This window comes from Pteronotus mesoamericanus, unplaced genomic scaffold (genome assembly GCF_021234165.1).
Source record: "Pteronotus mesoamericanus isolate MK-2021 breed Mesoamerican mustached bat unplaced genomic scaffold, CSHL_Meso_final contig_50, whole genome shotgun sequence".
NCBI lineage: Eukaryota > Metazoa > Chordata > Mammalia > Chiroptera > Mormoopidae > Pteronotus > Pteronotus mesoamericanus.
Genome location: NW_026555186.1, coordinates 25,849,922 through 25,877,859, shown reverse-complemented (window position 1 = coordinate 25,877,859; position 27,938 = coordinate 25,849,922). Strand labels below are relative to the sequence as shown.

At 37.6% G+C, this 27,938-nt stretch overlaps 1 protein-coding gene across 1 annotated transcript; it reads left to right on the top strand.

Moving 5' to 3' along the window:
- The first annotated feature begins 15 nt into the window (after positions 1-15).
- Positions 16-27,698, top strand: LOC129074491 (60S ribosomal protein L36-like). Its single transcript, XM_054578293.1, has 2 exons — positions 16-84; positions 27,318-27,698. The coding sequence occupies exons 1-2, from the start codon at positions 16-18 to the stop codon at positions 27,696-27,698; spliced, it is 450 nt and encodes a 149-aa protein (XP_054434268.1).
- Positions 27,699-27,938: the final 240 nt, after the last annotated feature.

Sequence of the window (27,938 nt, the reverse complement as noted above, 5' to 3'; positions counted from 1 at the left end):
TACCCTCCAGGGCGCATGCGCCACCTAGCGGCTGCGGCGACCGGACCAACACTTAACGCTGCCTTGTGCGCGCATGCGTCCGAGGTCTCATTCCCGGGTTTTAGTGGCCTTCTCTCTCTAGCCCGGGCGGAGTTAGATTGAGTATTTTCTTGGGAATGGTGGAGAACCGGATCCCTGAGGAGTCATCGGGGAGGGTCTCCGCACCCTCTACGGTGCGATGAGGACTGGGCCAGGGACTGAGCTAAGAGAGGGGCCAGCTAGCGGCAGTTGAGCCCGTAGCCTGGATGCCAGTTCAGCTCGTTCTCACAAGACTCGTTTCCCCCTCCTTCGAGGATCCGAACGGATCCCGAGTCTGGGCAGGCTGGGATAGGGGAAACTTGGCCTCTAGCCACCTGGAGGAGACTCTGAGAAACCTTTGGTCAACAGGGTGCCTTTCCGTCACAGGGCACTAAGAACCAAAACAAAACTTTCCGAGGCCGGAAAAGGAGGAAACGCCCAGCGTCGCCAGAGAGTCAGTGGAGCTGCGCGAGACCCAAGCACCGATTCCATGACCTCTAGCACGCCCGGAGCAAACTAGCCAGGATGGCCAACAGCAGGAACAAGACCCGAAACGAACAAATTTCCCTGACCCAGTCGGGGGCGGGGTGGGGGGGGGGGGGGGTTGGGGGGGGGGTGGGTGGGTGTGTGTGTGTGAAGTCTCTAACAGAACTTGTTCCTGTGAGTCCATGGCTCTCTTAGCAACTTTAACATTCTGGAAAAAAGAAACAAGTTTGAACATGCCTCAGCATGACAGAAAAACTAAATCCCCTTCCCATGCCTTGCTTTCCAAAAGCTAAGCGAAAAAAATTAAGCTCGAGAGGTCTCAAGTTCATTGTCACCAGGTCAGCAGCTCTTGAAGCCAAGTCCACAAACAGATTTAGTGTAGTTTTAACTGTACAAACACATCACACCTCCTCAGATCTTGTAACTTCAAACATAATGAACACAACACTGTTTCTTCATTGAAATTTATTTTCATCCTCAAAAGTAATAGCCACATGGTGCCTTTCACATGGATGAAACTGGAGTGTTTGTTGAATTGGGAATAATTAGATAATGGTATTGTCATATCTTTTTAAGAATATATTTTAGAAATATATAGTATATAATGATAACACATCTAGAATTTTCTCATAACTTCATTGAGGGAGGGGGAATGAATAGGAGTACAAATGAAACATGATTGACCATGAGTTGTCCATTATTGGAGCTAAGTAAGGGAAACATGGTGGTTCAATATACTGTTCTCTTTTTGTATATGTTTGATATTTCTTTCCTTTAGAAAGTCTTCATAACATTGTCATTAACACCTAGTTTTTGGGAAAGTCACACTTAGAAATATGTTACAATTCTCTAAGCCATTAGTCTAGCACTATCTTTCATAATGCCAAAAAAAATCTGGAAAAAAAATACAACCATCTAGATCTCCATGCAACTGAGATTGGCATTAAATTCCCAGTATCACTAAGCATTAATATTCTTAGAGCTGGGCAGGAGGTGCCCCTATCTTGGACCCCATGCTTCCAAAGAACTTACCTATCACAAATGTATATATTAATTTATTTTAAAAACATATAGGTGCCTCTGCCACTCCTATTCTAATGTGGAATACTTGCCTACAATCATAAATATCCTCTCCATGATCAACACTATTTGGCCCCAGGGAAAAACTTCTTATCTCTTGCCCTGTGTCTTTAAAACAAAAAGTGGACTCTAAATACAGTGAAAATTTCTGGGTACTATAGCTGCCCTTTTCAGAAATAAACTGCTGTGGAGTTCAGGCAAAATTTGAGTAGCAGAAGTGCTTAGGTCAAAAAAAGACAAAAAAAGACATAGTTAACTTGTGGAATCCTTTCAGCTTGAATGCAATAGATTCTTGAAAAGTATTGTTTTGCACAACAAAGCAGTGTGAAGCACAAATTTTCCTTCTCTTGGTTTTCTTATTTGTGCTACCAACACTTAATATTTACCATAATTTATATTCAAATGGTTGCACAGGATATGCTGGCCTCGATTTGTACTCTTACCTCTGATCCTATAAATGTTACAGGCAGGCCTGCCACAGAGATAAATATCCTGTGTATTTTTGTTATTTGCAGGGTTTATTTTATAGTAAATGTTGATTAAGTTTACGAATTTCAGGCAGGTTAGCGTAGCAGAAGAAGAATGTGAGTGGTATCAGCCACCTTCTGTCCTCTCAAGTGAGGTTTCAAGGGTTGCACATATACTCTGGCAGAACATAGATAAGGCCCTAAGTGGGTAACTCATTCATATGCATTGAAGTATTTGTGCCACACACAATTACCCTTGCTTATCCAAACAGATTCTGGAATTTAAAAACTGACATAGATAACAGCAGTGGTCCTTCCACTTACTGCCTATAACACTTTCTGTAATACCTGGCACTGAATAGTCACTCAGTAAATGTTCAGTGAAAGAATGGATGAACAAATGAACCTATTATAGAAATGTCCATGTGCAGGAGACTTTGGATATGCAATAAGTCTATTCTTCTTTTACTCATATTCTTAATTGGTGCTAGATCTTAGAACCTATAATAAATGTCATTATTTAAGTTCTACTTGATTTAATTTTCTCACATGACTTTAAATATTTTCAAAAGAGTTCTTTTGAGCTTGAGTATACTTTATAAAGGATAAGCTGCTTTTTGTAATAAAAATAAAATAAAACTGAAATAATAATATTCAAGATTGGCTCTAGCAAATCTTCTATTGGAAGGGACCCCTGAACAATTTTGTTTTTAAATTTTGGGTGCATGCACCATCAGATTCATCTTCCTCTTAGGATCTCTTACTAGTTATACCTGCCATCAACATGTTGGCTTCCAGAGAATGCTGTTGGTCTGTTAAACTGTGGCCCAAGCATGCATATTATAGCACAAATCATACCTGGACTGCTGAAACATAACTTGACTAGTAGCAAATAAGAGAAGAGAAATTACCACAGAATATCATAAATCAGCTCTGGCTGGTGTGGCTCAGTGGACTGAGTGCCTGCCTGTGAACTGAAGGGTTGCTGGTTAGATTCCCAGTCAGGGCACAGGCCTGAGTTGCAGGCCAGGTCCCCAGTTGGGGGCGTGTGAGAGGCAACCAATCCACTTCTTTCCCACACATTGATGTTTCTCTTTCTCTCTTTCTCCCTCCCTTCCCCTCTCTCTAAAAATAAATAAATAAAATCTTTTTTTTAAAAAAAGGTAAATGTAAATTCTCTAGTTTACAAAACATGGCTTGTCTCCAAGATTTGAGGGGTAGGCACTCACAGAACTTCCCCCTTTTCATTCCTTAGTTTGATTTTCTATTTGCAATCCTGGGTTTAGCTCACAGCACATTAATGAACATTTAGTTACAAAGGTCATTTCCTCATTACTTCATTAAAAACTAGTTCTATTCTGGAAGAGTTGGCAATAAGCAAAACGTTTTTTAAATTTTCAATAATATAATTTTGAACGTTTTAAATATAATTTTGCTAATATACTCCTACTTGTTTCCAGGATGAGCATCGCAGAAGAGAAGCTGCTGTAAACCTCTCCTTTTCCCTGCTAATTTTTCGAGGGGCAGCATCCTGTGTCAGACACAGTAGCCCTTCTCTGTGCTCATCTTGCACTTGAAAATAACAAGTGGCGAAAGAGCTAAGCTCCACTGAAAGGCAGAAGAGAAATAGGCAGATCCCTGAAGTCTGTTGTTCTCTTGTTTTTCCCTCCTCAATAGCAGCACTTTGAAAACAAAAGCTCTACGCAGAACAGAAAGAAAAGCAAAAATTTTGCAGGTGGTATACAGGCAGGCAAGGAGACAGGAACAAGTTAATCAAACCGCAGAATGGAGCTAAATACCACCCTCCACACACTCTTCTCAGCTCAGAGCAGCTTGCTAGACACACCTTTCTTCTCTCCTGAGTGCACCTGGGGTTGACTGTGTGTTCCCTGGTGCAGCATCATTTCTTCCTCCAGAATGTGATGTACTTTACCAGTGACTCTCTTACCTTTCTGTCCGTGAAAGAAGTACATAAACACCTACAAATGTTCAGGGGGGTTAATTACACTGCTAGTGACCACAGGGAACCCAAGAGGGGTCTCAAAAATAAGAAAAGAAAAATTACTAAATTACAGAAAGTCATAAAGGTGACGATAATGTAAAAACATACAAAAATGTTTGCCATTGAATTAAGTAGAAAGGCAGAAGATGACATAGAAAATGCATTAAAATTACAAATATGTAAAAATATGCATGTAAATAAATAGAGAAAAAAATTAAAAATATGGAAAAATGTGTTAGGGTTGTGAGATTATGATAATTATAAACATTTAAAATTTATTTTAATGTAATAACATAGTAAGATTTAAAGAGTAGTCACTGTTCTTTGTTTTTGTTTGAATATAAATGTAACTGAGCCAGATCTTTCTTAACACTTTCATTAACTCCTCTCTTTCATTTATTCAGGCAATAGGCAATTATTGATCCCTAAAGCAATGAAAGGACTGTCTCTGCTCTTAAGAAGTTAAAAATCTAGTATAGACCCATAATGAAGAAGACAACAGAGATGGTAATTACAAAATAATGTGCCTACAAGAAACCTGGCATATAGTTAGTGATGAATAAACATTTATTAAATGAAAAAATGAATGAATCACTATTCTGAAGGATAACCTAAACCTCAAAGAATCAGTTTGTGTTCTCTCTCTTTCTCTCTCTTCCTCCCTCTGTCGCTCTTCCTTCCTTCCTTCCTTTCCTTCCCTCCCCCCTTCCTTCCTTCCTCTCTCTCTGTCTCTCTCTCTCTCTCTCTCTGTCTCTCTCTCGGAAACTACCCTAGATTCGCTGGGAGTTTCTTCCATCAGTAGAGTGATTTGAGGGTCCATGAGGTAGAGTGAACTCCAGAGCAACTTCTGAAACTCAGTGCTATTTTTAGGACCAGCTAACTCCCTAGGACTATTAATTAATTGGAAAAAATAACTACAATTGCATGTGTAACTTTAGTTCTGCATGGTAAAAGCATCTTTTTTGTATTATTTCACTGAGTTCTCACTACTATTATTATATGTGGTCACTACTATTACTATAGAAATTTTTACAGATGAGAAAATATGCTCCAGGAGATTAAATAAGTTGTCAAGGTCACACAACTAGTAATTAGTAAACTACTGTTAACTTGTGGTAAACATTAACAGTGTTAAACAACCATTAACAAAGGCATGAAGAAAATGTTACAAAGGAAAGCATGTGAGGCCTCCAGGCAAGAGAACAGGTCAAAAGAAAAGGAGGGTGGAGGGTGAAATTTAGACTCATCCACGCAGAACTCTTATTTATGTTGTTTTTTTCTTTTTTTTTAAACTCATGGTCTGGCGTTCATCAGTTGCCACATTCTTTCCGTAAAGAAGTCCCTTCCTTGGTTATTGTCTCTGTAAGCCAGGTGCTATAAATGGATATGAATGCTAACTAATAAGGATCCCATAAAAATTTCAAGCAAATTTATTTACATTACTATTTTAAAAAGTCTTTTCTTTCCCCATTATCAGTTCTGAAACAAGCTAGAAATATAACTGTCCAAAAACTAAGATTCTCATAAAAATCTAGGGCTGTACTACCCTAAACAGTACATCTGGTCATTGTATTGAAAACCAGCCCCCTGTGGACACAGGCAACAATGTGGTGGTTGCCAAAGGGAAGGATGTGGGAGGAAGAGGGTGAAGGGGGCCTAATATATGGTGACAGAAGATCGTTCTACTTTGGGTGGTGGGCACACAGTGCAATACACAGTTCTAGTATCAAAGAAATGTATACCTGAAACCTATATGATCCTATGAACCAATGTCACCCCAATAAATGTAATAAAAATTTTTTTGTTTTTTTAAATTTTTTTATTGTTGTTCAATTACAGTGGTCCCCATTTTTCCCTCATTGCTCTTCCCTGCCTTGTAAATTTAATTTTAAAAAAATGTTTTTAGAGTCCTTTTTTGTGCAGGCAGAAGGAAAAAAACAACAATATCGGCCTATAGACGTGATTACAATATTCTCTATCAAAATCTGTAAAAAAGACTCCTAAACTCTGATGAACTATTTGCAGGGAGTCAATTGGACTGGGCTAAAATTGTCAGATCCAAAGACTTACAATTCCACAGGATGACATCTGTCATTTTTCAAAAGATTTTATGTATTTATTTTTAGAGAGAGGGGAAGATAGGAGAAAAAGAAGAGGAGAAACATTGAGAGGTTGCTTCTCACATGCGCCCTGAGCCACATTAGTCAAGGCCTGTGTTGATACACTTTTTAAAACATTGTTTCAAGAACAAACTGTCACCAGTTGTTTTATCATTTAGGTCCGAAAAAAATGCATGTTATTTTTTTCTTCCCACTTCCCACATGTCAACTAAAAACACTTCTTTTCCTTACTCAAAGCAATCTTCAGATATATCTCCTCCAGAAAAAAAAGAAAAAAGAAAATTGCTAAACCATTTCATTACCTTCTGCATAATCTCACTTATCTTTTTTCCATATTTATTGATACAGTCTTTAGATTAAGTTTATATCTTGTCATAAAAAGCTATAAACTGTTCTTTGTAGCATCTTTCTTGTTTTTCTTCCGTTTTTCTTTTTCTCTTTTTGGTAGGAGTTTGTGTTTGTGTTCGTGGCTGGAGTAGAATTCATCCTTTCTTTACTTTTCAAAACCATCATCTCATACTGTACACTTTACCTGTGAGCTCCCATATTGGAAAAAAAAGTGTATATATACATCTAAATATATATATACCCATTCACTCATTCAACAATTGTGTGTTGTGTGTTGGCCCTGTCTTAAATCTGTGAAATACAGCAGTAAAGAAAACAAATAAATCTTGCCCTCAGAAATCTTACAGGTCAGTAAGAGTAATAAGCAAAAATAAAATACTGTAAAGTAAATAAGTAGATATATAACATAATATCTGATATGTTAGTAAATATATAGTTAAGTGATAAGTACTATATTAAAAATTAATTAGGGAGCCCTGGCTGGTGTGGCTCAGTGGACTGAGCGCCAGCCTGCGAACCAAAAGGTCACCGGTTTGATTCACAGTCAGAGCAAGGGCCTGGGTTGCAGGCCGGTCCCTGGTGGTGGGTACGTGAGAGACAACCACACATTCATGTTTCTCTCTCTCCCTTTCTCCCTCCTTTCCCTTCTGTCTAAAAATAAATAAATAAAATCTTTAAAAAGAATTTTTTTAAAAAAATCAATAAATTAGGGCAATTGCAGTATAATATTGCATTTAAAAATACCAAATGAGAGAGTATATAGAATATGGCTCTGATATTACACTGCCTGGGTATTAATCCTGGCTCTGATACTTATGAGCTCTGTGACTGTGGGGAATTTACTTAACAATTTGTGTGACTCAATTTGTACTTCTGTAGAGTGGGGATAATAATAGTAGCACCTACCTCAAAGGGCTGTTGGTAGGATTAAGTGATTTCCAATACAGAAAACTTAGAATAGTGCTTGGAATATAGTAAATTCATTAAGTACAAGCTATTAATGTTATTAAGAGTAACAGGGAGTGACAAATTGTTGGGAGGTTATTGTAGAGAGAATGTTCAAAGAAAGCCTCTCTGAGGAGGTGAATGAAGCAAAGGAGAAGCAGGAGGAAGAACTACAAAGCAGTGATGGGGCTGGCATGGTTTGAGTAGAATAAATGGGTAAGAGTTGTAGGAAGTAAGCTAGAAGGACCATGTCAGCCACTGCCTCGTAGGCCATAGAGAAACTTCAGGTGTTGTTCAAAGAGTGTTAAGGGGCCATCAGACGGCTCCCAGCAGAGGGGTGTGATAACCTAATATATTGAAGGACCATCCTAGCCTCTATGTGGAAAATAACTTACAGAGGGGCAAGACGGCTGGTCGTTAAATATCTACCAGCATACCACTGGAGTATTCCAAATATTTCATTAAGTAGAGAAAAGCAAGGTGTAGAACAGAATGTATGGTATATTTTTATATGCACAAAAAAGAAAGCTGTCCTGGCTAGCGTGGCTCAGTGGACTGAGTGCTGGCCTGTGAAACATAAGATTGTTGGTTCAGCTCTCAGTCAGGGCACGTATTTGGGTTGCAATCCAGGTTTCCAGCTGGTGGAATGCAAGACGCAACTGATCGATGTTTCTTTCACACATCCATGTTTCTCTCCCTCTCTTTCTTCCTCCCTCCCCCTCCCTCTAAAAGTATATAAATGAAATTTTTAAAAAAGCAGAACTTCAAGGAAAACTATATGTGTGTAAGTATATACAAACATATATGTATACACAAGCATTTTACATATATACAGAAACATTTTATATATATATATATATACAGTTTAGATATATTATGTTTATTTTCTTATGTGTGCATATGCTATCTTGGGAAAGATATGTAAGAAACTTCTGCTAACTGATTGCCCTTGCATTTGATCTTAGTCAAAAGGTTAAGAAGCAAGTGTGATTGCCTTTGAAGAGGAGAAATAGATAATAGGAATAAAAAGGAGATTGGCTTTATCACCTTTGAATTTCATTGCATGTGAGTGTCCTACCTATTTAAAATGAGATAAATAAACTTAAAAATTAAAAGAAAAGAATCAGAATTTTACCCAGACACTAAAAAATGGTGGTGAAATTGCAGTTTCACCTGCATTTGGGGATAGGGCAGCAACCAAAGACACTGAAGTGAATTGGATGCTTGGCAGGAAAAAACCACAAACATCTAGTGCCAAAGATACTAGACTATGGGTATATGCAAAACAAAATAAAAATAAAATGTTTTTCTCTTGCCTTTTTTTGACTAGTATCAATTATGTGTACTTATTGTCATACTTTATTTCTTTGATTTCACAGGATTGTTCTACTGTCTCTTAGCAGCAAATAGCCTCTGGAGAAGTCTTAGGCTAGCCTGAATTGATTTTCCTTTTTTTTACATCATTTTTTTTCAACCTGCCAGTCTGAAAAGTTATTTTTCTTGGAAGTTAAATAAATTTATAACAATATTTTTTGTTATACATGTTTCACATCCACTTTTTTCTGTTACCCTGTTAGGATAGGCTAAACTATTATGATAGATGCCAAGTGAAATGATCCTAACAAAATAGAAGTGTATTTTTCTTTAAGGCAACAGTCTATAACAGGTGTTCCAATCATAGCACAACACTTCTCCGCACAGTGATTCAGGGACTCTAGCCTTATTCTTGACTATTTGAAAGAAGGGGAAAACAGTTTTTGGTATGGGATAACCGATTTTGCCAGATATGTTCTGTCTCTTTAATCAGTTTTTATAAGTCTTTTATTTCTGGAATATATTAATTGTGCCTTAAGTATTTCTCTTTTTTTTTAAGATTTTATTTATTTATTTAGAGAGAGGGGAAGGTACCCGGCCTGCAACCCAGGCACATGCCCTGACTGGGAATCGAACCAGTGACCTTTCAGTTCACAGGCCAGCACTTAATCCACTGAGCCATATCATCCAGGTCTTAAATACTTCTTATATATTTCACTTGAATAGCTTATATCTTATTTTATGTTTTAGACACCAATGTTGTATAAACAGAGTTTTCATTTTTTGTCTTCCAAAATCATAATTTTCCTCTCTGAACCTTTTTAGCTTTAAAATTTTTTCATTTCATTTTGTCTTTTTGGTCCTAGTATCGATTGTTATTTCAGCAATGCCTATTTTCCTTTGTGCTGCTTGCAATATCGTGTTTATATCTGCAGTTTTTCTTTACCTGGGCCCTGCTGTCTCAGGTTTCATCAACATGAAGAAAAACATATTTTCACGTTTTTTATCTTATCATCCCCGAACACTTATATTTCTGTTTTGTGCTCTTGTTTAAACTGATGAATTTTACAGAGATAAATTTTTAAAACTTAATTAATGGCACTTTGTTGGTCTCAATTGTTATCTGCTCCATGGTGAGAATTCTTTATTCTTCATCTGCCTTTTGTTTTGCCTGTTTTTTCCCATCATTCTTTCTTGTCTCTTGTTGTGGTTGTTATACTCTTTTTTTTTTTTTAAGTTTACTTATTCAACTTTAAATAAGGTGAGTTCCCCTCAGGCTGGTTATCTACTGGAGTTTTGTATGAGAGAGGCCAGCACTGTAATCGTGGTCAGCAGAAACTCTCCTCATAACCCAGGGTTATGTGTGTGAGTCAGTTCTTTTTTGTTTTGCTTCTCTGCAGCCTGCCTGAGGACAGCACCAAAAGGATGTCTCAGTGCAGTCTTTTTCCTTCTCCCTCTTCCCTCAACAACTGACTGCTTCCTGAAAAATATGATTAGTGTATGATATTTCTTGCTAAAATCTACTTCTTCAGCTTTTTCCCAGTTCCAAACTAAGTTCAGGGAAGTTCCATGACCACAACGTCATTCTATTGTTGCAAAAGAGAGATTATTGATTTTTGTCTTAAGCTATGCACTTTGAAGTCATGGGCTCTGCTGGCTTTTCCTCAGCTGAAGCGCTGAGCCCTGTGCTTCTCTGCTTCTCTGACGTTCACTGCTTTTGTCAGTCCTTCCTATTTTAGCTTGGAGGTCTTTTAGGTAATCAGATATGGAGTTGGCGTTACTGTTTCACAGTCTTATTATTCATGGGTGGTTTCTAAAAGAAGAGGCAGGAAAGACCTAATTTTATTTGTCATGTTAATACATTTATGTCTTTAAAAGATAATTTTGCACTAATTCTGCTTGGCTGGTGTGGCTCAGTGGATTGAGCAACCAACCTGTGGACTGACAGGTCGCCAGTTCAATTCCTGGTCAGGGCACATGCCTGGGTTGCAAGCCATGTTCCCAGCGGGGGCGTGCAAGAGGCAACTGATCAGTGTTTTTCTTCCTCTCTTTGTCCCTCCCTTCCCATCTCTCTAAAAGCCAATAAATAAAATCTTAAAAAAATAGTCCCTTTCGGTCTAAGTCCCTCTTTAGTTCTGGGAAATGCTCTTTTTTAAATTTCTTTGATAATTTTATCCCTTTTATTCTCACAGTTCTATATTTACAATTTTAGTTATATCTACCCTCCAGGTCTCTTAACATTACTTTTCTTCTCTCTCTCTCTCTTTTTCTTCCTTTTTTTGGAATACCAGTTTGGAAGAATCTCTCAACTCAGTTTCCCAACTCAATAATTACATATTTAGCCCAACTATTCAGTTTAGCAATCACATTTTTAAATTCCCATCAATTCTGGTTGTGTTCCATAGAAGCTCTCTCTCTCTTTCTCTCTCTCGCTCTCTCTTTTTTTTTTTTTTTTTTGATGTGATGCTTTTAAGTAACTGTAATATATTAAATAACACAAAGACATTAGCTATGTACACTCTTTTTAATTAACTCTCTCTATATTTTTAAGTGTGAGCTAGTTCTGTTTGTTGGATTTGGTGTGTCATTTTATGTTGTTGGTTTCCCCAAAATGTTTGTTGATTCTTAGTTTTCTGTTCCTATTTGTAAGTGCAAGCCTGGACTGAAATGATTCATAGTTGGAATGCATTTCCTCACTTCAAATGAGAACTCCTATTTACCTGGCAGTGAATGTATGTTTTGATTATAGGAATCTGCCTCATGGGATTATGTAGGGACAGGCAGGCTATGTAGGTAACTTCTCTTAGCATGGCTTCCTTAACCCTCCAGGCATTGTCCTTTTTCTTTCAGTATGGGACAACCAATTTTTCTCTACTCTTAGCTAAGGCTGGAGCAGTGATATGCTGGTAAATGTTTAACAACCAGTTTTGAAGTAGAAGAAGGAAGTCTTGATTTGCAACATTTGCTGATTTCCAGAGTCTAAATTGGCCTACCTTGGCCAATTTCAAGCTAGCAACATAACAAACCTAAATGAGGGTTGGGGAGAGTTGTGCACATAGGCTCCAAGAGCCTGGCTTTAGCATACCACTGCTCTAAGACTGCTGTGTTAAATAACTACTTCAAAAACTGTACCCATGGCTCCCCTCTGAGCCCATTCACTGGAGCCAGCTGCTGCAAGCAGCAACTCCAGGAGTTGGCAAGTTAGTGAGTTGGTAGGGTCTTAAGGGTATGACTCAGTTGTTTCTCTCTTTTCTTAACTGCTCAAGTGCCCTTTTTCCTATAAGGATTTTAGATTTTTCTGCTCTTCTAGATTTTTCTGTCAATTCATTCACATTTCTTTTATCTTTTTGAAAATTCCTTATGATATTGGTCTGCTGGAAGCACTTTTCCTGTTTTTCCTCTCCTGTTTTGAATTTAAATTTCTTGTTCTTTGCTATATTGGAACTGGAAAAGTAGGTGTCTGTGCTGCCTGTCACTACCAGAACCAATAAATAGAGACAAGGATTGAATCTTTATGGGCACTTTATTCAGATGCTGGCAATGTTAGAAGATGGTGGGTTATATACCCTCAAAAACCATTTTAACACCTCATCTCAAGCCAACCTCTTTATAAGGAGGAGAAAGGGTAGTAAGGAGTTTGGAAAAAAGCTTAATTGGATAAGACTTACAGTCCTGCGGTCACTTGCACAGTATTTCTTTATCAGTTGATCAACAACTCTTTATGTGCATCATGGGCGTTCCCTCCCTGGAACACATTGGTTCAGACAGCATCTCCATCACTTGCACAAACGTTGAATTGTTTGTCAGCCTCCTGGAGTCATGGAGTCATGCATTCCAGTTCCTGAAATAACAGTTTTCCGTATGCATGAATCACTTAAGCCTATCAACTATGACTGAAGCTAAAATCATTAATTCTTGAGTTCCCCTATCAATATCAGTGGGGTTTGGAGAAGAGGCAAAACAGAAGTACTTCTCCTATTTCACAGCTTGTTTTCATTAGAAATCACTTCTTATATCCCTTCTGTCTGGTGGTTTTCCTGTATGCTCATTGCACTGAATGATGGCTTGATTAACTAGGGTCCCTGGCTGCTGAGGATAACTGATTGATGTTGTGTGCCTCTCTCCTCAGGCTCCATCTTGGGAGCACACTGTTCTGTTCATGGAGGCCATTCACACTGGCCAGAGAAGAGTAGCAGGTGCCCTGCATCCAGGATAGGGAACAGCTAGTGGCATGGGGTAGCATGCGTCTTCCTCAGGTAACCAGAAGCAGGGGGATCCAGTGAGCACTTTCCACTCTCACAAGCCAAATAACAGGGCTGCCTAGATTTATTCATTAGATAGTTGAAAGTGGTCAGCCCCAGAGCTCCTCCACATGACTCCTCGGTTGATGTTACTAGGACCCTAACACTTGGAAGGCCCTTTCTGGCCAGGAGCAATTTTACATCACCCTGGAAACGTAGGCAGATGGGCACAGAGGAAACTGGTCTGTCCCTGGGGTAGGAACCTATTTAGCTTAACTATGTGGCTGGCATTGTTTTAAGTCTTTACATGAATTAATCAATTTAATCATCATAACAATCTTCTAAAGTAGGTTTTATTATCCTCAGTTTACAGATAAAGCAACCGAGACACAGTAAGTTCACAGTCAATTAAGTTCTTGAGGTAGGATTTAAACTTGAAAACTCTGTGACATTTGTAATGAGTCAGTAGTGGGGGTAGCTTCCAGGAAAGTGTGTGGGTAGGTATGCAATGGCTTCTCCTCTAATGGAAAACTGAAAGCACTGTGAAATAATCAGGTAGCAGTAGTTCTCAGGCTCTTCCCAGGTGTTCAGGGCCCTCTGTAAACTCAGCTGACTATGTCCTAGGTCACACTAAAGAAGCAGTTTTATAGCAAGTCTAGCTCCTTGTGACAGATGTATTTTACTTCCCAGTGAGAGATGTGAGGTCTCTGTTTCCCTCCCCTTGAATTTGGGCAGGGTTGTGGCTGCAGTAAAAATAATGTTATGTGACTTTTGAGGCTAGCTCATAAAAAGGTGTACAACAGCCATCTGGTTCTCACAGGACATTTGATCTTGAAATCCAACCACCATGCTGTGAAAAAGCCGATAGCCCATGGAGAGATTCATAACAGCCTGGAACTGAGACCCAAGGAACACATTCTTAGCTTAGCTCCCAGCCTACAACCAGAATCAATTTGCCACTCAAATGAATGGTACTTCGTGAAAGTGCATTCCCCCAGTCCACAGGCAAGCCATCCCAGCCAATAAAATGTGGAAGAGAGATGTTCTCTTCTCAGCCCTGTCTAAATTGAAAATGCATTAGCAAAATGAAGGATTTTTTTTTGCTTTTTGTTTGTTTGTTTTAGCCACTAGGTTTTGACTGGGTTGTTATGAAACAATAACTACAGTTTTGGATATTACCTTCTTGACTCATAAAATCCAAAGCTTCAGTCTCATAGGTGGGACTTACCCTGAGGGCTCTGATAGTGATCAAATTTCCCCCCAAACTTCTGCAAAGTTGTTGAGTTGCTTCAGGGGGGAAAGAACATAAAGAGTATGTTTATAATCTTCCTTTGATTTCATTTTTTTTTTACTTTTAAAACCTTTCATTTCTATAGAATATATTTTAGTTTAAGGATAACATAGAGATCTAACTTAATTTCTTTCAGGTTATCACACAACCATGTATTGAATTTTCCATCACTCTGTTATTAATTTAAAGCATTACCTTTCTCTTAATCTGGGACCCCAAAGGCAATATTATCAAGGTAAAGGTAAAGTTGAGCAAGAAATAAACCTGCTGCAAAGAAGACAGCAAAGAAACTTGCTAATCTTGACCTTCACCTCACTGGAGAAGGCAAATCTTTCACAGAAATAGAATAAACAATCCTAAAATTTGTATGACCCATAAAACACCCCAAATAGTCAAAGTGATCTTGAGAAATAAGAACAAAGCTGAAAGCATCACACTTGCTGATTTCAAACTATATTACAAAGCTACGGCAATTAAAGCAGATTGTTAACGGCATTAAACAGACACATAAATCGGTGGAACAGAATAGAGAGTCCAGAAATAAACCCATGATTATATGATCAATTAGCACCCATTTATGATAAAAACTCTCAGCAAAGTGGGAATGAAGGGAACGTGCCTAAACATAATAAAGGCCATATATGACAAACCCACTGCCAGCATCATATTCAATGGGCAAAAACTACAAGCATTCTCCTTAAGATCGGGAACCAGAGAGGGATGTCCACTTTCACCTCTCTTATTCAACATAGTACTAGAAGTCCTAGCCATAGCAATTAGACAAGAAGAAATAAGAGGCATCTAAATTGGAAAAGAAGTAGTTAAGTTGTCTTTGTTTGCAGAGGACATGATAGTGTACATAGGGAACCCCAAAGATTCTACCAAGAAACTACTAGAACTGATAAACAAATTCAGCAAAGTAACAGAATACAAAATTAATGTCCAGAAATCATTTTTATATGCCAATAACAAACCAACAGAGAAGGAAATTAAGAAAACAATCCCATTCATAATTGCTTCAAAAAGAAAAAATACCTAGGAATAAACCTAACCAAGGGTGTAAAAGACCTGTATTTGTAAAATTATAAGACACTGAAGAAAGAAATCGAAGAAGATACAAATAAATGGAAGCACATACCATTTTCATGGATAGGAAGAATTAATGTCATTCAGATGTCCATACTATCCAAAGCAATCTATGGATTCAATACAATTCCTATCAAGACTCCAATGACATATTTCACAGAACTAGAACAAATATTTCAAAAATGTGTATGGAACCACAAAAGGCCCCTCAGAGCAACAGCAGTGCTGAAAAAGAACAAGTTGGGGAAATCACACTACCTAATATCAAACTATACTTTAAGGCCATAGTAATCAAAACAGCATGACACTGGCATAAAAACAGACACATAGATCAATAGAATAGAATAAAGAGCCTGGAAATAAACCCACCACACCTTTATAGTCAACTAATATTCAACAAGGAAGCAAGCACATACAGTGGGCTAAAGATAGCTTATTCAATAAACGATGTTGGGAAAATTGGACAGATGCATGCAGAAAAATGAAACTAGACCACCTTCTTGCACCACACACAAGAATAAATTCAAAATAGATCAAAGACTTAAATATTAGACTGGAGACCATAAAAATCCTGGAAGAAAACATAGGCAGAAAAATTTTGGACATTGCTCATAGCAATTTTTTATTGGCTATATCTCCCCAGTCAAGGGAGACAAAAGATAAAAATAAACAATGGGACTACATCAAACTAAAAAGGTTTTGCACTGTAAAGGAAATCATCAACAAAATAAAAGGCAACCCACAGAATAGGAGAACATATTTGCCGATATATTTCATAAGGGGTTCATATCAAAAATTAATAAAATACTTACAAAACTCAACATCAAAAACAAACAAACAACCCATTTAAAAAATGGGCAAAGGACACTTCTTCAAGGAGGACATACAGATGGCCAATATACATATGAAAAGTTGCTCAACATCACTTGTCACCAGAGAAATGCAAATTAAAACCACAACGAGACACCATTTCACACCTGTCAGAATGGCTATCATCAATAAATTGACAAACAACAACTGCTGGTGAGGATGTGGATAAAGAAGAACCCTTTTGCACTGCTGGTGGGAATGCAGATTGGTACAGCCACTGTGGGAGGCAGTATGGAGATACCTCAAAAAATTAAAAATGTTTCTGCCTTTTGACCCAGTGATCCCACTTCTGGGAATATATCCAAAGGAACCCAAGACCCTAATTCAAAAGAACATAAGCACCCTTATGTTAATTGCAGCGCTATTTACAATCACCAAGGTATGGAAGCAGCCCAAGTGTTCATCAATAGATGAGTGGATAGAACAATTATGGGACATTTATACAATGGAATACTACTTGGCTGTAAAAAAGAAGAAAACTTTACCTTTTGCAGCAGTATGGGTGGATCTGGATAACATTATGCTAATGAAATAAGCCAGTCAGAGAAAGATAAGTACCACATGATTTCACTCATATGTGGAGTCTAATAAAAAAACTGAACTAACAAGGCAAATGGGGACAGACCCATAGATGGAGAGCAGATAACAGCTAGTGGGGAGGTGGTTAGGTTAGGGGGTGAAGGGATTCAGCAACGAGGGAAAAGGACTCATGGACTTGGACAACAGTGTGGTGATTGCTGGGGGGGCGTATATGGGGACTAAAAGGTAATGGGAAAAAATATAATAAAGATAAAAATATATTTATAGCAGAAAGAACACTCTATATGGTGTCAGACCACATGGGTTCAAATTTGTCTGCCACTTAATAGCCTTCTTTAAATTAAATCTTTAAACTCTGTACTTCAACTACACCATTACTAATTTGAGGAAAATAACACCTGACTTAGTTATATTAAAGACTTGTTGGCTCTATGTAAAAATAAAGTGATTAAAAATAAGTTAAAATTAAATTAAATGAATAAATTCTTTAATAAAAGATAGCAAGGAAAATGTCTCTGACAACAGTGAGAACGAGATGAAAAGTGAAAGGATGTTAAAAGACATAGATAATAGAGTGGATTTTAACAATCATTTAATGGTAGTTCCAGAAATAGATAAGAGATTAAAAAAAAAAGAAGCTTCACTATTTTAAAAGGAAATGGATAAAAATTATTAATGGACATTAGTCTTCATATTTAGCATGTCCAATGTATGCCAAGTAAGATAAATTTAAAGTATTTCCATACTCAGGTTCATCATGGTGATACATACACCAAAGACCAAAAAAGATCTTAAAAGCTAAGAAAAAGGCATTATCACCTCCCACCCCACCCCACTCCCAGAAAACAATTAGATTGAAAGATGACTTCTCAACAGCAATATTGTAAGTCTCAAGAGAGTGAAATAATGTCTTCAATGTGCTGAGAGAAAATAAATGTTAACCTAAAATTATCTACCCAGCCAAAATATCTTCTTTCAAGAAAGAAAGCAAAATTGTGAGGTTTTTTTCCACACAAGGAAAAATAAAGTTTATTACAAACAGTTCCTACTAAAGGAAATTGTGAAATCTATACTTTAGGCATATTAAAAAATGGTTTTAGTCAGAAGATTCAAGATACAAAAAAGAAATGATAGAAAAGACAATAGTAAATATATGGATAAATCTAAACAGAATTCAAATATATAAAATAAATATAATTTATACTTTATAGAGTTAAAAAAAAGAGAACTAAAATACTATTCAACAATAGCACATAAGTTAGAGAGGGTGGTGATCAGATTGAAAACATTCTAAGGTCCTGGGATTGTTTCAAAAAGTGAAAAGATTAATATTAGATATCATCGAGTGACATTAGGTATGTATGGTAAAATAGCCAAGGTCACCATAAGATAAATTAAAGAATATAACTTTCAAACTAACTTTATAAAAGAGATAAAAGAAAGATGAAAAAGTTTAATCATTCCAAAAGAAGTCAAGGAGAGTGAAGAACAGAGGGACAGATAGAAAGCAGAGATAAATCTAAACATAATAGTAATCATAATACATCTATGTGGATTAAACTCTTCTAGTTAAAAGACAAAAATTGTCAGACTAGATTTAAAAAGCAAATCCAGTTATGCTAATTGTTATTTTAAGTGACACACATAAAGGCAGACAGAAAAAAGATGGAAAAATATACATCAGGCAATACCAAAAAGAAGCTAATATAATTAATACACTTATGTTAATTTTCTTATTAACATAAATGTATTAATTTATTATAGTGATAAAAATTCAATTTCCTGGGAAATGATAATGACTCATAATTTATATGTATCTAACAATCTATCTTTAAATTGTATAAAGCAAATATTGATAGAACTACGAAGAAGAACAGGAAAATCCACAATTATAGTAAGATATCAATATACCTCTCTCAGTAAATGGGAGACGAAGCAGCAGGCCTGTTGAATCCATAAACTAACCTGGAGCTATCTTCTAAGTTTCTGCATTGAAATAAACATACTTGAGAGTAACAAAAGAAGCCCTGGTAGCTTATTTGAATGCCAAAATTATTCCTTCCTGCTCCAAATACTCAGCAGCAATTCTTCTTCCTGATTATCAGAGCCAATCACTCTTACCAGTAAGATAAGGCTCCTTTCTCTCTCTTGTTTTTTTTTTTTTTTTGCTGGTGTACTGGTATGAAGAGCTTAAAGTGACCCAGTAGCTGTGTTAGCTTTTAGATTTATTGAAATTTCCTGTAATCCCTGTGGAGGTATCTCCCCTCTGAGAAGCAAGACCTCTAAGTCCACAGAGCCTAAAATTGGAACAGGAAGCACACATTCCTTAAGTAGGTTACGGGGAGTAATCATGTGTGTAGCTGCTCCCATGGATTCTGCTCTGTTGGGGCTTGTGTCTTCTGAGTTGCTGGGTGGGGCAGTGCCTATCAGCCAAGAGCAATGCTTAGGAGAAGGATGCAACTGTAGGCTGTTATCAGCCTACATTTCATCAGCTGAGGGATCCCTAACTGGTTTTGCAAAGAGGATTTGGGCGGGTACCAACTTTACTTACTGCACTGACCAACTGCTGAGTATAGCTTTGGAAAAGAAGTTGTGGTTAACCTTACCAGCTAAAGAACTCCAGCATGCTGCGGTACCAGCTGAAACAGAACTTAGATGAGTAGGGAAGGTAGAATGTTATACAAATCAAATAGTGCTCTAATCAGTTGCAAAAAAAAAAAAAAGTATTATAAGGGCTACCCATGGTCTCTTCCTTGCATTGTTATTAATACATTATATATAGTAACCAATTGTCTTTCCCCCCCTTCCTTTCTGTTGCTAATTGATACAAGATAAATCAGTGATAGGTATCTTTAAAATTCAGTCCTTAGGATGTAAGACATCACAATACAATTGATACCAGGAATTAAAAAAAAATTATTCAAAAATCCAATGGGATTTTTTATTTGGTTTAGTTCTTTGAGCCATCTCTGAAGAAAAACACAATTTGGCAATCCATATAATTAATACATGCTAAAATTGAGGATGAAGGTTTAATGAGAAATGGGATAGTTCCATAATTTCAAAGTATCGGCCCACAAGCTATATATTAATTGCAAAGAGGGGGAAATAGTAACTTTACATTTGAGAAATGTGGTAGATGCCATTTTAATTAAGAAATCAAAGCTGACATCACTAATAACAGTACAAATTGGCATAATATATCTCTAGCTCCTAATATAACAATATTCTTCCCAAAAGTTCATATTTTTGAATCCAGTAGTAAGAAAACAGTAGATAACCCAAAATGTGGGACACTCTATAAAATAGTTAGTTTACCAAAAAATATGCATGCCATGAAAGACAATGGCTGAGAAGTCCTACCAGGTTTTTGAAAAAGGAGAGACATGCCACCTGTGCCTAATGAATGATACAGAAATTTTTTGTTACAAGCGATATTATTGGAACAACTAGTAAAGTTTGAATAAGGATGCAGATTAGATCCTAATGTTGATCACTTTTTTGTGGTCAAGTGAGAAAATATTTTAGGACATACATACTTAAGTGTTTATGGATAAGGGGCATCTGCAACTTACTCTTAAATGGTTCAGGAGGAAGAAAGAGTATTAGCTACCTATTTCTCGGTAATCAATGACCCCCAAACTTAGAGACTTAAAACAGCAATAATATTTACCCGTTAATTTAACCCAAATGAGAACCTTACGTTCACACAAAAACCTGTGTGTGAAGGTTCACAGCAGCTTTATTCATAATTCCCCAAAATTGGAAACAACCAAGATGTTCTTCACCAGATAAAGGATTAAAGCCTGGAATATCCATTTGACTTAGCAATAAAAAGGAATGAGCCTTTGATTCACATAATATGAATGAATCTTAAAAGTATTTTGCTCAGTGAAAGAAGCCACATTCAAAAGGCTGTATGATTCCCTTTACATGACATTATTGAAAAGGCAAAACATAGGGATAGAAAACAGAGCAGTGGCTGTCAAATGTTGAAAGAAGGGAGAGTAGCTGACTACAAAGTGGCTCCATAATAAAAATTTTTAGGGTGATGAAACTATTTTGTATGGTTGTGGGATGTTGGAGAAAAGATTTGTTACATTTGTCAAAACCCATAGAACATTTACTGTATGTGGATCTGAAAAACAGAATGAGGAAGTCGGAGGAGGTGGGGATCAAAGTATAAAGTGCAAATTGAGCCCAGTGACTCTAACTGTATTACAAGTACGCCACATAACCACCGCAGCAGGTGGTGGGAAGCTGAGCTAACCTAAGCAACTGTGAAATGATGCTTTGATGGGATAGTGTAAGTCAGAAGACAAAGACCGTGTATGACCACTGTACTCTAGTCAGTTTGTTTCTCACAGGGGAGGGGTTAGTAATTCTGAAACTACATGTTTATAAGACTTGTACAAATAAGTACATTCATTGAAGATAATTGGATTCAGGTTTATTACTTTTAGAGAAAGAAGTTATAAGTAAGCAAAGCAGGGACAGAAGGGAAGACTAGAATAGATTAGAGTTGGAGCTATCAATAGGAAATCACCAACTGCAGTATTTTTATATAGTGATACAGATGTAAATATAGATATATGGGTAAACACGGGTTAGTATACCAACATTTATTTCCTTGCTCTGTCCACTGAGAGGATACAGGAAGAATGACACCGCCGGTGCAGTTAGCATGCCAGCATCCAAATCTTGGTTTTGAAGAGCCATTCACAAAAAAAGAAAAAAAAAAGGAACCAAGACTCCTTACAGAAATAGCTGATTCTAGGGCTCGGGCAGAAAATATAAAAGATGAGCCTGGAGCTTTATTTAATGCCAGAAAGTAAGGAAATGCTAAAAATAAAAATAAAAGGATGGGGCATGTCAAAAGTATACAGAAATCAACCTGAAGGTGTTCCTGATGATCAAAGCTGGAACTAGGTGAGCAACAAGATAGTGATAGTATTAGATTACAACCCAAGGAATAAAACAATACCAGTATGTACTGATAGAACTATTGCAAATATATGGGCATAAAGGATTGAATAAAGAAAGAAAGAAAGAAAGAAGAAGGGACACATTATTTAAAGAAAAATTCCAAGTAATAATATGCACTCCCCCTTCTGAAATGTGAAGCTTAACTCCCTTCCTTTTGAGTGTAGGCTGGACTTAACGGCTCACTTCCAAAGAATGCAGTCCAGAAAGGAAAAAATAGTGGTGTTACTACTGAGAGACCTGGCTGATACCACCTTAACAAATTTATCAAAGTTAATATCAGTAGTGATATCATGTATCTCCTGATATGGTGCAGTGAAAAGGATGATTCATCTCTGTAGTATTCTTAAAAAAAAAAAAATCCATAACCTCAGTTTAGTAATGAGAAAACATCAGACACCTTGAAATGGATAAGTATTCTACAAAGTACCTGAACCATACTTTTCATAATTGTCAGGGTCATGAAAAACAAGGAAAGACAGGAACTGTCAAAGATTGGAGACTCAGGAGACATGATGACTAAACAAATGTGCTACAGAAAAACAAAAGGAGATACAAGGGAAAACTATTGGGAGGTTCTTTGGGGTGGTGAGGAAGGGTCCCTGTGGGGAGGCAGCATTCGAACTAAAGTCTGAATGCCCTACAGAAGCCAGTGAATAAAAAGGGGAGAGCAGTTCAAACGCTGCAGACAAATGGTGCAAAGGCTGTAAGGCTTTCCTCCGTTCCTGTGTTTGGGGGCAAAGGGGTCAGTGTGGCAGGAGCGCTGAGAGAAAGGTGGAAGGAGAGATGAGGGATGTGGGGAGATGTTTCGGGTGACACAGAAACGTGTGGAAATTTGGTTAGGCCCAAAATATCTATAGGAAGGAAGCAATTTAAACATGGTAAAGATTTCTTCCAAGTGCTGGGCTAGGCTAATTACTTATCATGGGAGAGGAGGACGGAGAATGTATGCTCTGGGGACCTGGGGACCGCAGGGAACAAAAACATCCAAAAGATAGGGAAAAGGTCTTATGCAAGTTTGTACTTATACAGGCTCAGTCCTTTATGTTTCCTAAGAAGAAGATAGGAGCTTTTGAGATATCCATGGGTCTTCCTAAACTCTTTTTTTAAAAATTGATTTTAGAGAGAGGGGGAGGAAGGGGGAGGCACACACTCTCTCTCCCTCTCCCTCTCTCTCTCTCTCTCTCTCTCATTTGTTGTTCCACTCATTTATGCAGTCATTGGTTGATTCTTGTTTGTGCCCTGCCTGAGGATCAAACCTGCAACCTTGGCAAAGTGGGACAACACTCTAAACAACTGAGCTACCTGGCCATGGCCATAATAAAAATACTTTTACTGCAATATTCAATGTTAAATGCAAAGCTACAAGAATGTAAGTTTCAGCCAGAAAGCATATAAGATAGAATTTCTTGTAACAAGTTTGTTCAAGTCATAGTAAACTAACTTTTTTAACACAACTCACCCCACCCCTATTTAAATTCCAAGTGACTTCTGGTAGATTAAAAATTTCACGGATCCATCTCCTTTTTACCAGATTTGCACATGAGATCAAATGTTAGCTCTAGAAGATTAGAAAGAAAAGAAAAAACAAAACAACAATGTAAAGTAAAACTTTCTTCTGATAATATGATGATATAACTGGAATAGCAATTCCCAACTGGAAGCCAGAGATGGCCCAGCTCAGAACCCTGGCCCAGCAGAAGACCTGCAAGATAAGAGATGTTAAATAATTCCATTGGGCTGGATGACAAGGGAACACTCGAGCAGCTCCTATCTTTATTAATCATCTGTAATTTGGGATCATGACAACTCATTCCTTTGGTCGATGAAACTATAAGACTTAACTAAATTAGACAACAGGGCAAGGACTAGTCCACCTTGTTCCTTCATGAACCCTGAGCAGGTCTTAGCTGAACGTCTCTCATTTCTCTCCCACCCCTAATTCGTAAGGCGACTCAGAGTTGGAGAAATGCTCTGCCCACTGACAGTGTGCAGTCTTGACGCCCATCGACTGGACCCTGTGGTAGCATAGGAAACCCCACAACCTGTCAGGAACAAGTAACTGTAAACAAATACAGTACAACAGGCCTTTAGAAAGGAAGGCCTGGATCAGCCTGGGACTTTAATTCATTGTCAATGAAAGGCTACCTAAAAGCGAGTGGTGGTACAGTATTTTTGTTAAAAGCATAAGCTCTGGAGCCAGACGGACAAGTTCAGCTATTTGAGTCGAAATCCTGTTTCCACTCTATGCAACTTTAGTTTCCTTCTCTATGAGCATGAATAATAATAGAGCTGATCTCATAGACTACCAAGTAGATTCCATAAATTTATATATATGAAGCACTTAAACACTGTTCTTATTCATTCATTCATTTGTTCGTTTGTTCATTCATTGAGCAAATTTATTAGGCATCTACTTTTGTTTCAGGAATTGCTCAGGGCACTGCAAACACTCAAGCAAACAAAATATACAACCTCCACCCTCACGTCACCCCCTGCCACCCTTATGAAACTTACATGTAAGTTATTTAGTCCCTGATGTCACTTTAGTTTCCTAGGAACTCTCTAGGTCGTTGCTAACTCAAAGTCCATAAACAAGCAGCACAACATCACCTGGGAACCTGTTAGAAACTCATACTTAGGCCCCACCAGACTGACTGCATCAGGATCTGCACTTTAAAATGATTGTCAGGTGATATGTGCATGTTAAAGTTTGGGATGTCCTGCCTATATTGTGAACTCTGTATTTGTACTTAAGGAAACATCTTAAAGAGTCTCTGTGTTCTAAGGGAGAATGGCACTGGAATTTAAAAACTGCTCTAAAGAAAAACATTTTCCAGATTATTTTCATGTAGCCCTGGCCAAGTGGCCCAGTTGGTTGGAGCGTCGCCCCATACACCAAAAAGTTAGCGAGTTCGATGCTGGTTCAGGGTACATACCTAGGCTGTGAATTCTATCTCCAGTCAGGGCACGTATTGAGGGGGCAACCAATCGATGTTTCTCTGTCTCTCTCAAATCAATAAACATAGCTTCAGGTGAGGATTAAAATCCATACATACATACATACATACACAAAAGATTATTATCATGTACAATGTCACGTCAATTGAGTTAAGCTTAAATGGTGAAAATCTGCTCATTAAATGGGTATGCCAAGTACTCCTACAAAACACTAATATTTCAGGGTTAAACTAGGTAAATGGCTCCATCTAGTGGAAATATTTTGATTTATACATCGTGTTATATAGTTTAAGCTAGTCTTAAGATCTCAAGAAAATGAAAGTTCTAAGAACCTTAAAGAAAATGTGTATGCCTGCAATTGACAAAAAGGATGAGGCTTAACAAAAACAGAAATGTTTGTAAAGCCCTAGTGTTTGTGGATGATAGGTTTAATAACCATCAATTTTTCTTTTTACATATAAAGAAAGGGTTTTTGAGCAAAAGTTAAATTTTTGGACATCTTAGTTTTGATAAGGAAATAACTGTTAAGACATATTAAATATATTTTTTTTGAGAAAAAGTGCCTTCAAAGAGAAAATGTAAAAATAATGTACTTAGGGAAGTTTACCAGTAAAGATGCCAAAAAAGTGAATATAGTGTATCACTTGGCCTTGTAGCAAGTATTTGAATATTTCAGAAGTTTTACAACAAAAGCTCTCATGGGTTTTTAGTTCATAAGTATACTGAATTGAAATGACTTTGAATTAACACATATGAAGTGTAACCATAATCTTGCCTCCTTTTTTGTTCAGGACTGATTTTATTGCAAGATGGACTTGCTAAAAAAATAAAATAAAATAAAATAAAGGGAAGTTGGTATGCCTGTATATGTTTACCTGCATGTGCTATGAAGTCATGTGTAAAGTTGTATACACGTATATATATTAATGTACCACTTAAATAACAATAAAATGTACCCACCGCTCAAACTCTTCATGATTGCACCCTCGGCTCTCCTTTAAGATGCAGCCACCTTCATTTTGTATTACACACTTATGAATCCCTAGTTTTTAATTTTGTCTGTTTTTGAATTTTATATAGTTGGCTTCTGGGTAGGTCTAAAACTGGCTCCTTTACTATTTTTAGCACTATTTTTAAAATTCATCTACCCTGTGGAACATATGGGTTGTTCCTTTTTATTTTTTGCTATTACAGTGCTGATATGAAAATTCTTGTGTTTGGGGGTACACATAAGGGGTTACTCTAAGGTATATGCCTAAGAGAATTATTGCTGAGTCTTAGCATATATAGGTGTTCAACTTTACTAGGTAATGGCAAACTGGTTTCTAAAGCAGTTCTACAAAATCAGCATTGCAAGAGTTCCTGTTCCTCTACGGTTCACCCTTACTGATATTTGGTATTTTAGGTTTTTGTGAAGTTAGTGAATGTGAAGATATGTAGCATCTTTTCATTTGTTTATGGGCTACCCTATAGATTAAGTACTTAGGGAATGAACTAGTTATAACAAAACTGATTTAACCACAGGCTGAATGATATAAACAAGAGTTAAGTTCTTAAGGCATCTCAGTAATGTCATAAGGAGTTGTTGAACAAAACATTATAATGAAGTGCTAAACAAAACATTATTTGAGGACTTGCTGTTCTAGTTTCTTGTGTATCTAGATGTTTCCACACTCAGTTCCTCTAAATTAGCTATTCATGAATCAGTAGTTTTAATTTCTGCAGCCACAGTATTAAAAATATACCTGATTGGTATTTTCCCACCCTCATCACTACTTTTCTACTGTTTTTCTGGTTTCTTTTACTTTTTCATATGAACTTCATATTTCAAGACATGAAATAATCTGGTCTAGTAACAAAAACCTGTTGCTAATCTTTTTGGGATACATTTGTAATTTTACATTTAGACACCACAAGCTGCTACTCATTTAGGGAAGTAATCTATCTCAGTTTTTAAAAGCTTCTGCATTTCTTGAACTCAGTTTTTAGAAAAAAAGCCACTTAACTTGGCCTTGAGGAAAGGGGAAGCCTATCGTTTCTCAACCCTTTGGAGGAAGATAGCTCTCATTCTGCTTCTCACACCCATTAAAAAAAAAAAAAAAAAAAAAAAGGCTGGCAAAATTCAGTGACCTCCATATTGCTAACCACCAAGTGAATTTTCAGTCCTTCTTTATTCTATACACAGGAACAGAGAATGCCGTGCTCCTCTAATTTCCTTTACTCAATTCTTGAGACTTCAAGGTTGGGATGTTTCAGGTTTTAGTCTTTGCACCTTTCATTGTTCCCCAGTCCTCAGATGATGCCGTTCATTTTAATGGTTTGGAACCCCATTTATACACTTTTGGTTTTCCATCCGCAGCCCCAGGTTTTTGCTCCTGACTCCAACTACCTACTCTTTCACATGGTTCTCGCAAACCAAATGCCATATTTTTCTTATTTCAGCTAACATTTTCATTTTTCCAGCTGCTTCGGTTGGATCAAAACCTTTAGGAGCCATTCTTATTTTTCCCCCACGGCGCCTTTCAGGAGTGTTGGCAAATCCCTCCTTTAAAACATATCCAGGCCCCTTCCACCGCGTTAGCCATTGAGAAACAGCAGCCAGGGCCCTCCGCTATGGGTCTCAACAAAGGCCACCAAGTGACAAAGACCGTGAGCAAGCCGAGGCACAGCCGCTGCTGCGGGCGCCTCACCAAGTGCACCAAGTTCGTGCGGGACACGATCCGAGAGGTGTGTGGCTTTGCCCCCTATAAACGGCGCGCCATGGAGCTGCTCAAAGTTTCTAGGGTCAAGCGGGCCCTGAAATTCATCAAGAAAAGGGTGGGGACACACATCCGTGCCAAGAGGAAGAGAGAGGAGCTGAGCAATGTCCTTGCAGCCATGAGGACGGCAGCAGCCAAGAAGGACTGAGCCCCATCCCCTTCGTGTAATAAAACCTGTTCAGAAAACAAACAAACAAAAAAACAAAACAAAACCATATCCAGAGAATCTTACAATGGTGCTTTACTTCACTCAAGGGCAAAACTGACCTATACCATCTGGTATTCAGTTACCTCTTGGATCTTACCTACTACTCTTCTCCCTTGTTCCCAGTGCTCAAGCTACATCCTTCTCATTTGCATGCAATACATACCAAACATAGTGCTGTCT

Excerpts from the sequence above, each read along its gene's own strand:
- LOC129074491 (XM_054578293.1), top strand. The coding sequence starts at position 16 with ATGCGCCACCTAGCGGCTGCGGCGACCGGACCAACACTTAACGCTGCC. Across the intron at positions 85-27,317 it reads TGTGCGCGCATGCGTCCGAG|GAGTGTTGGCAAATCCCTCC; the intron begins GTCTCATTCCCG and ends GGCGCCTTTCAG.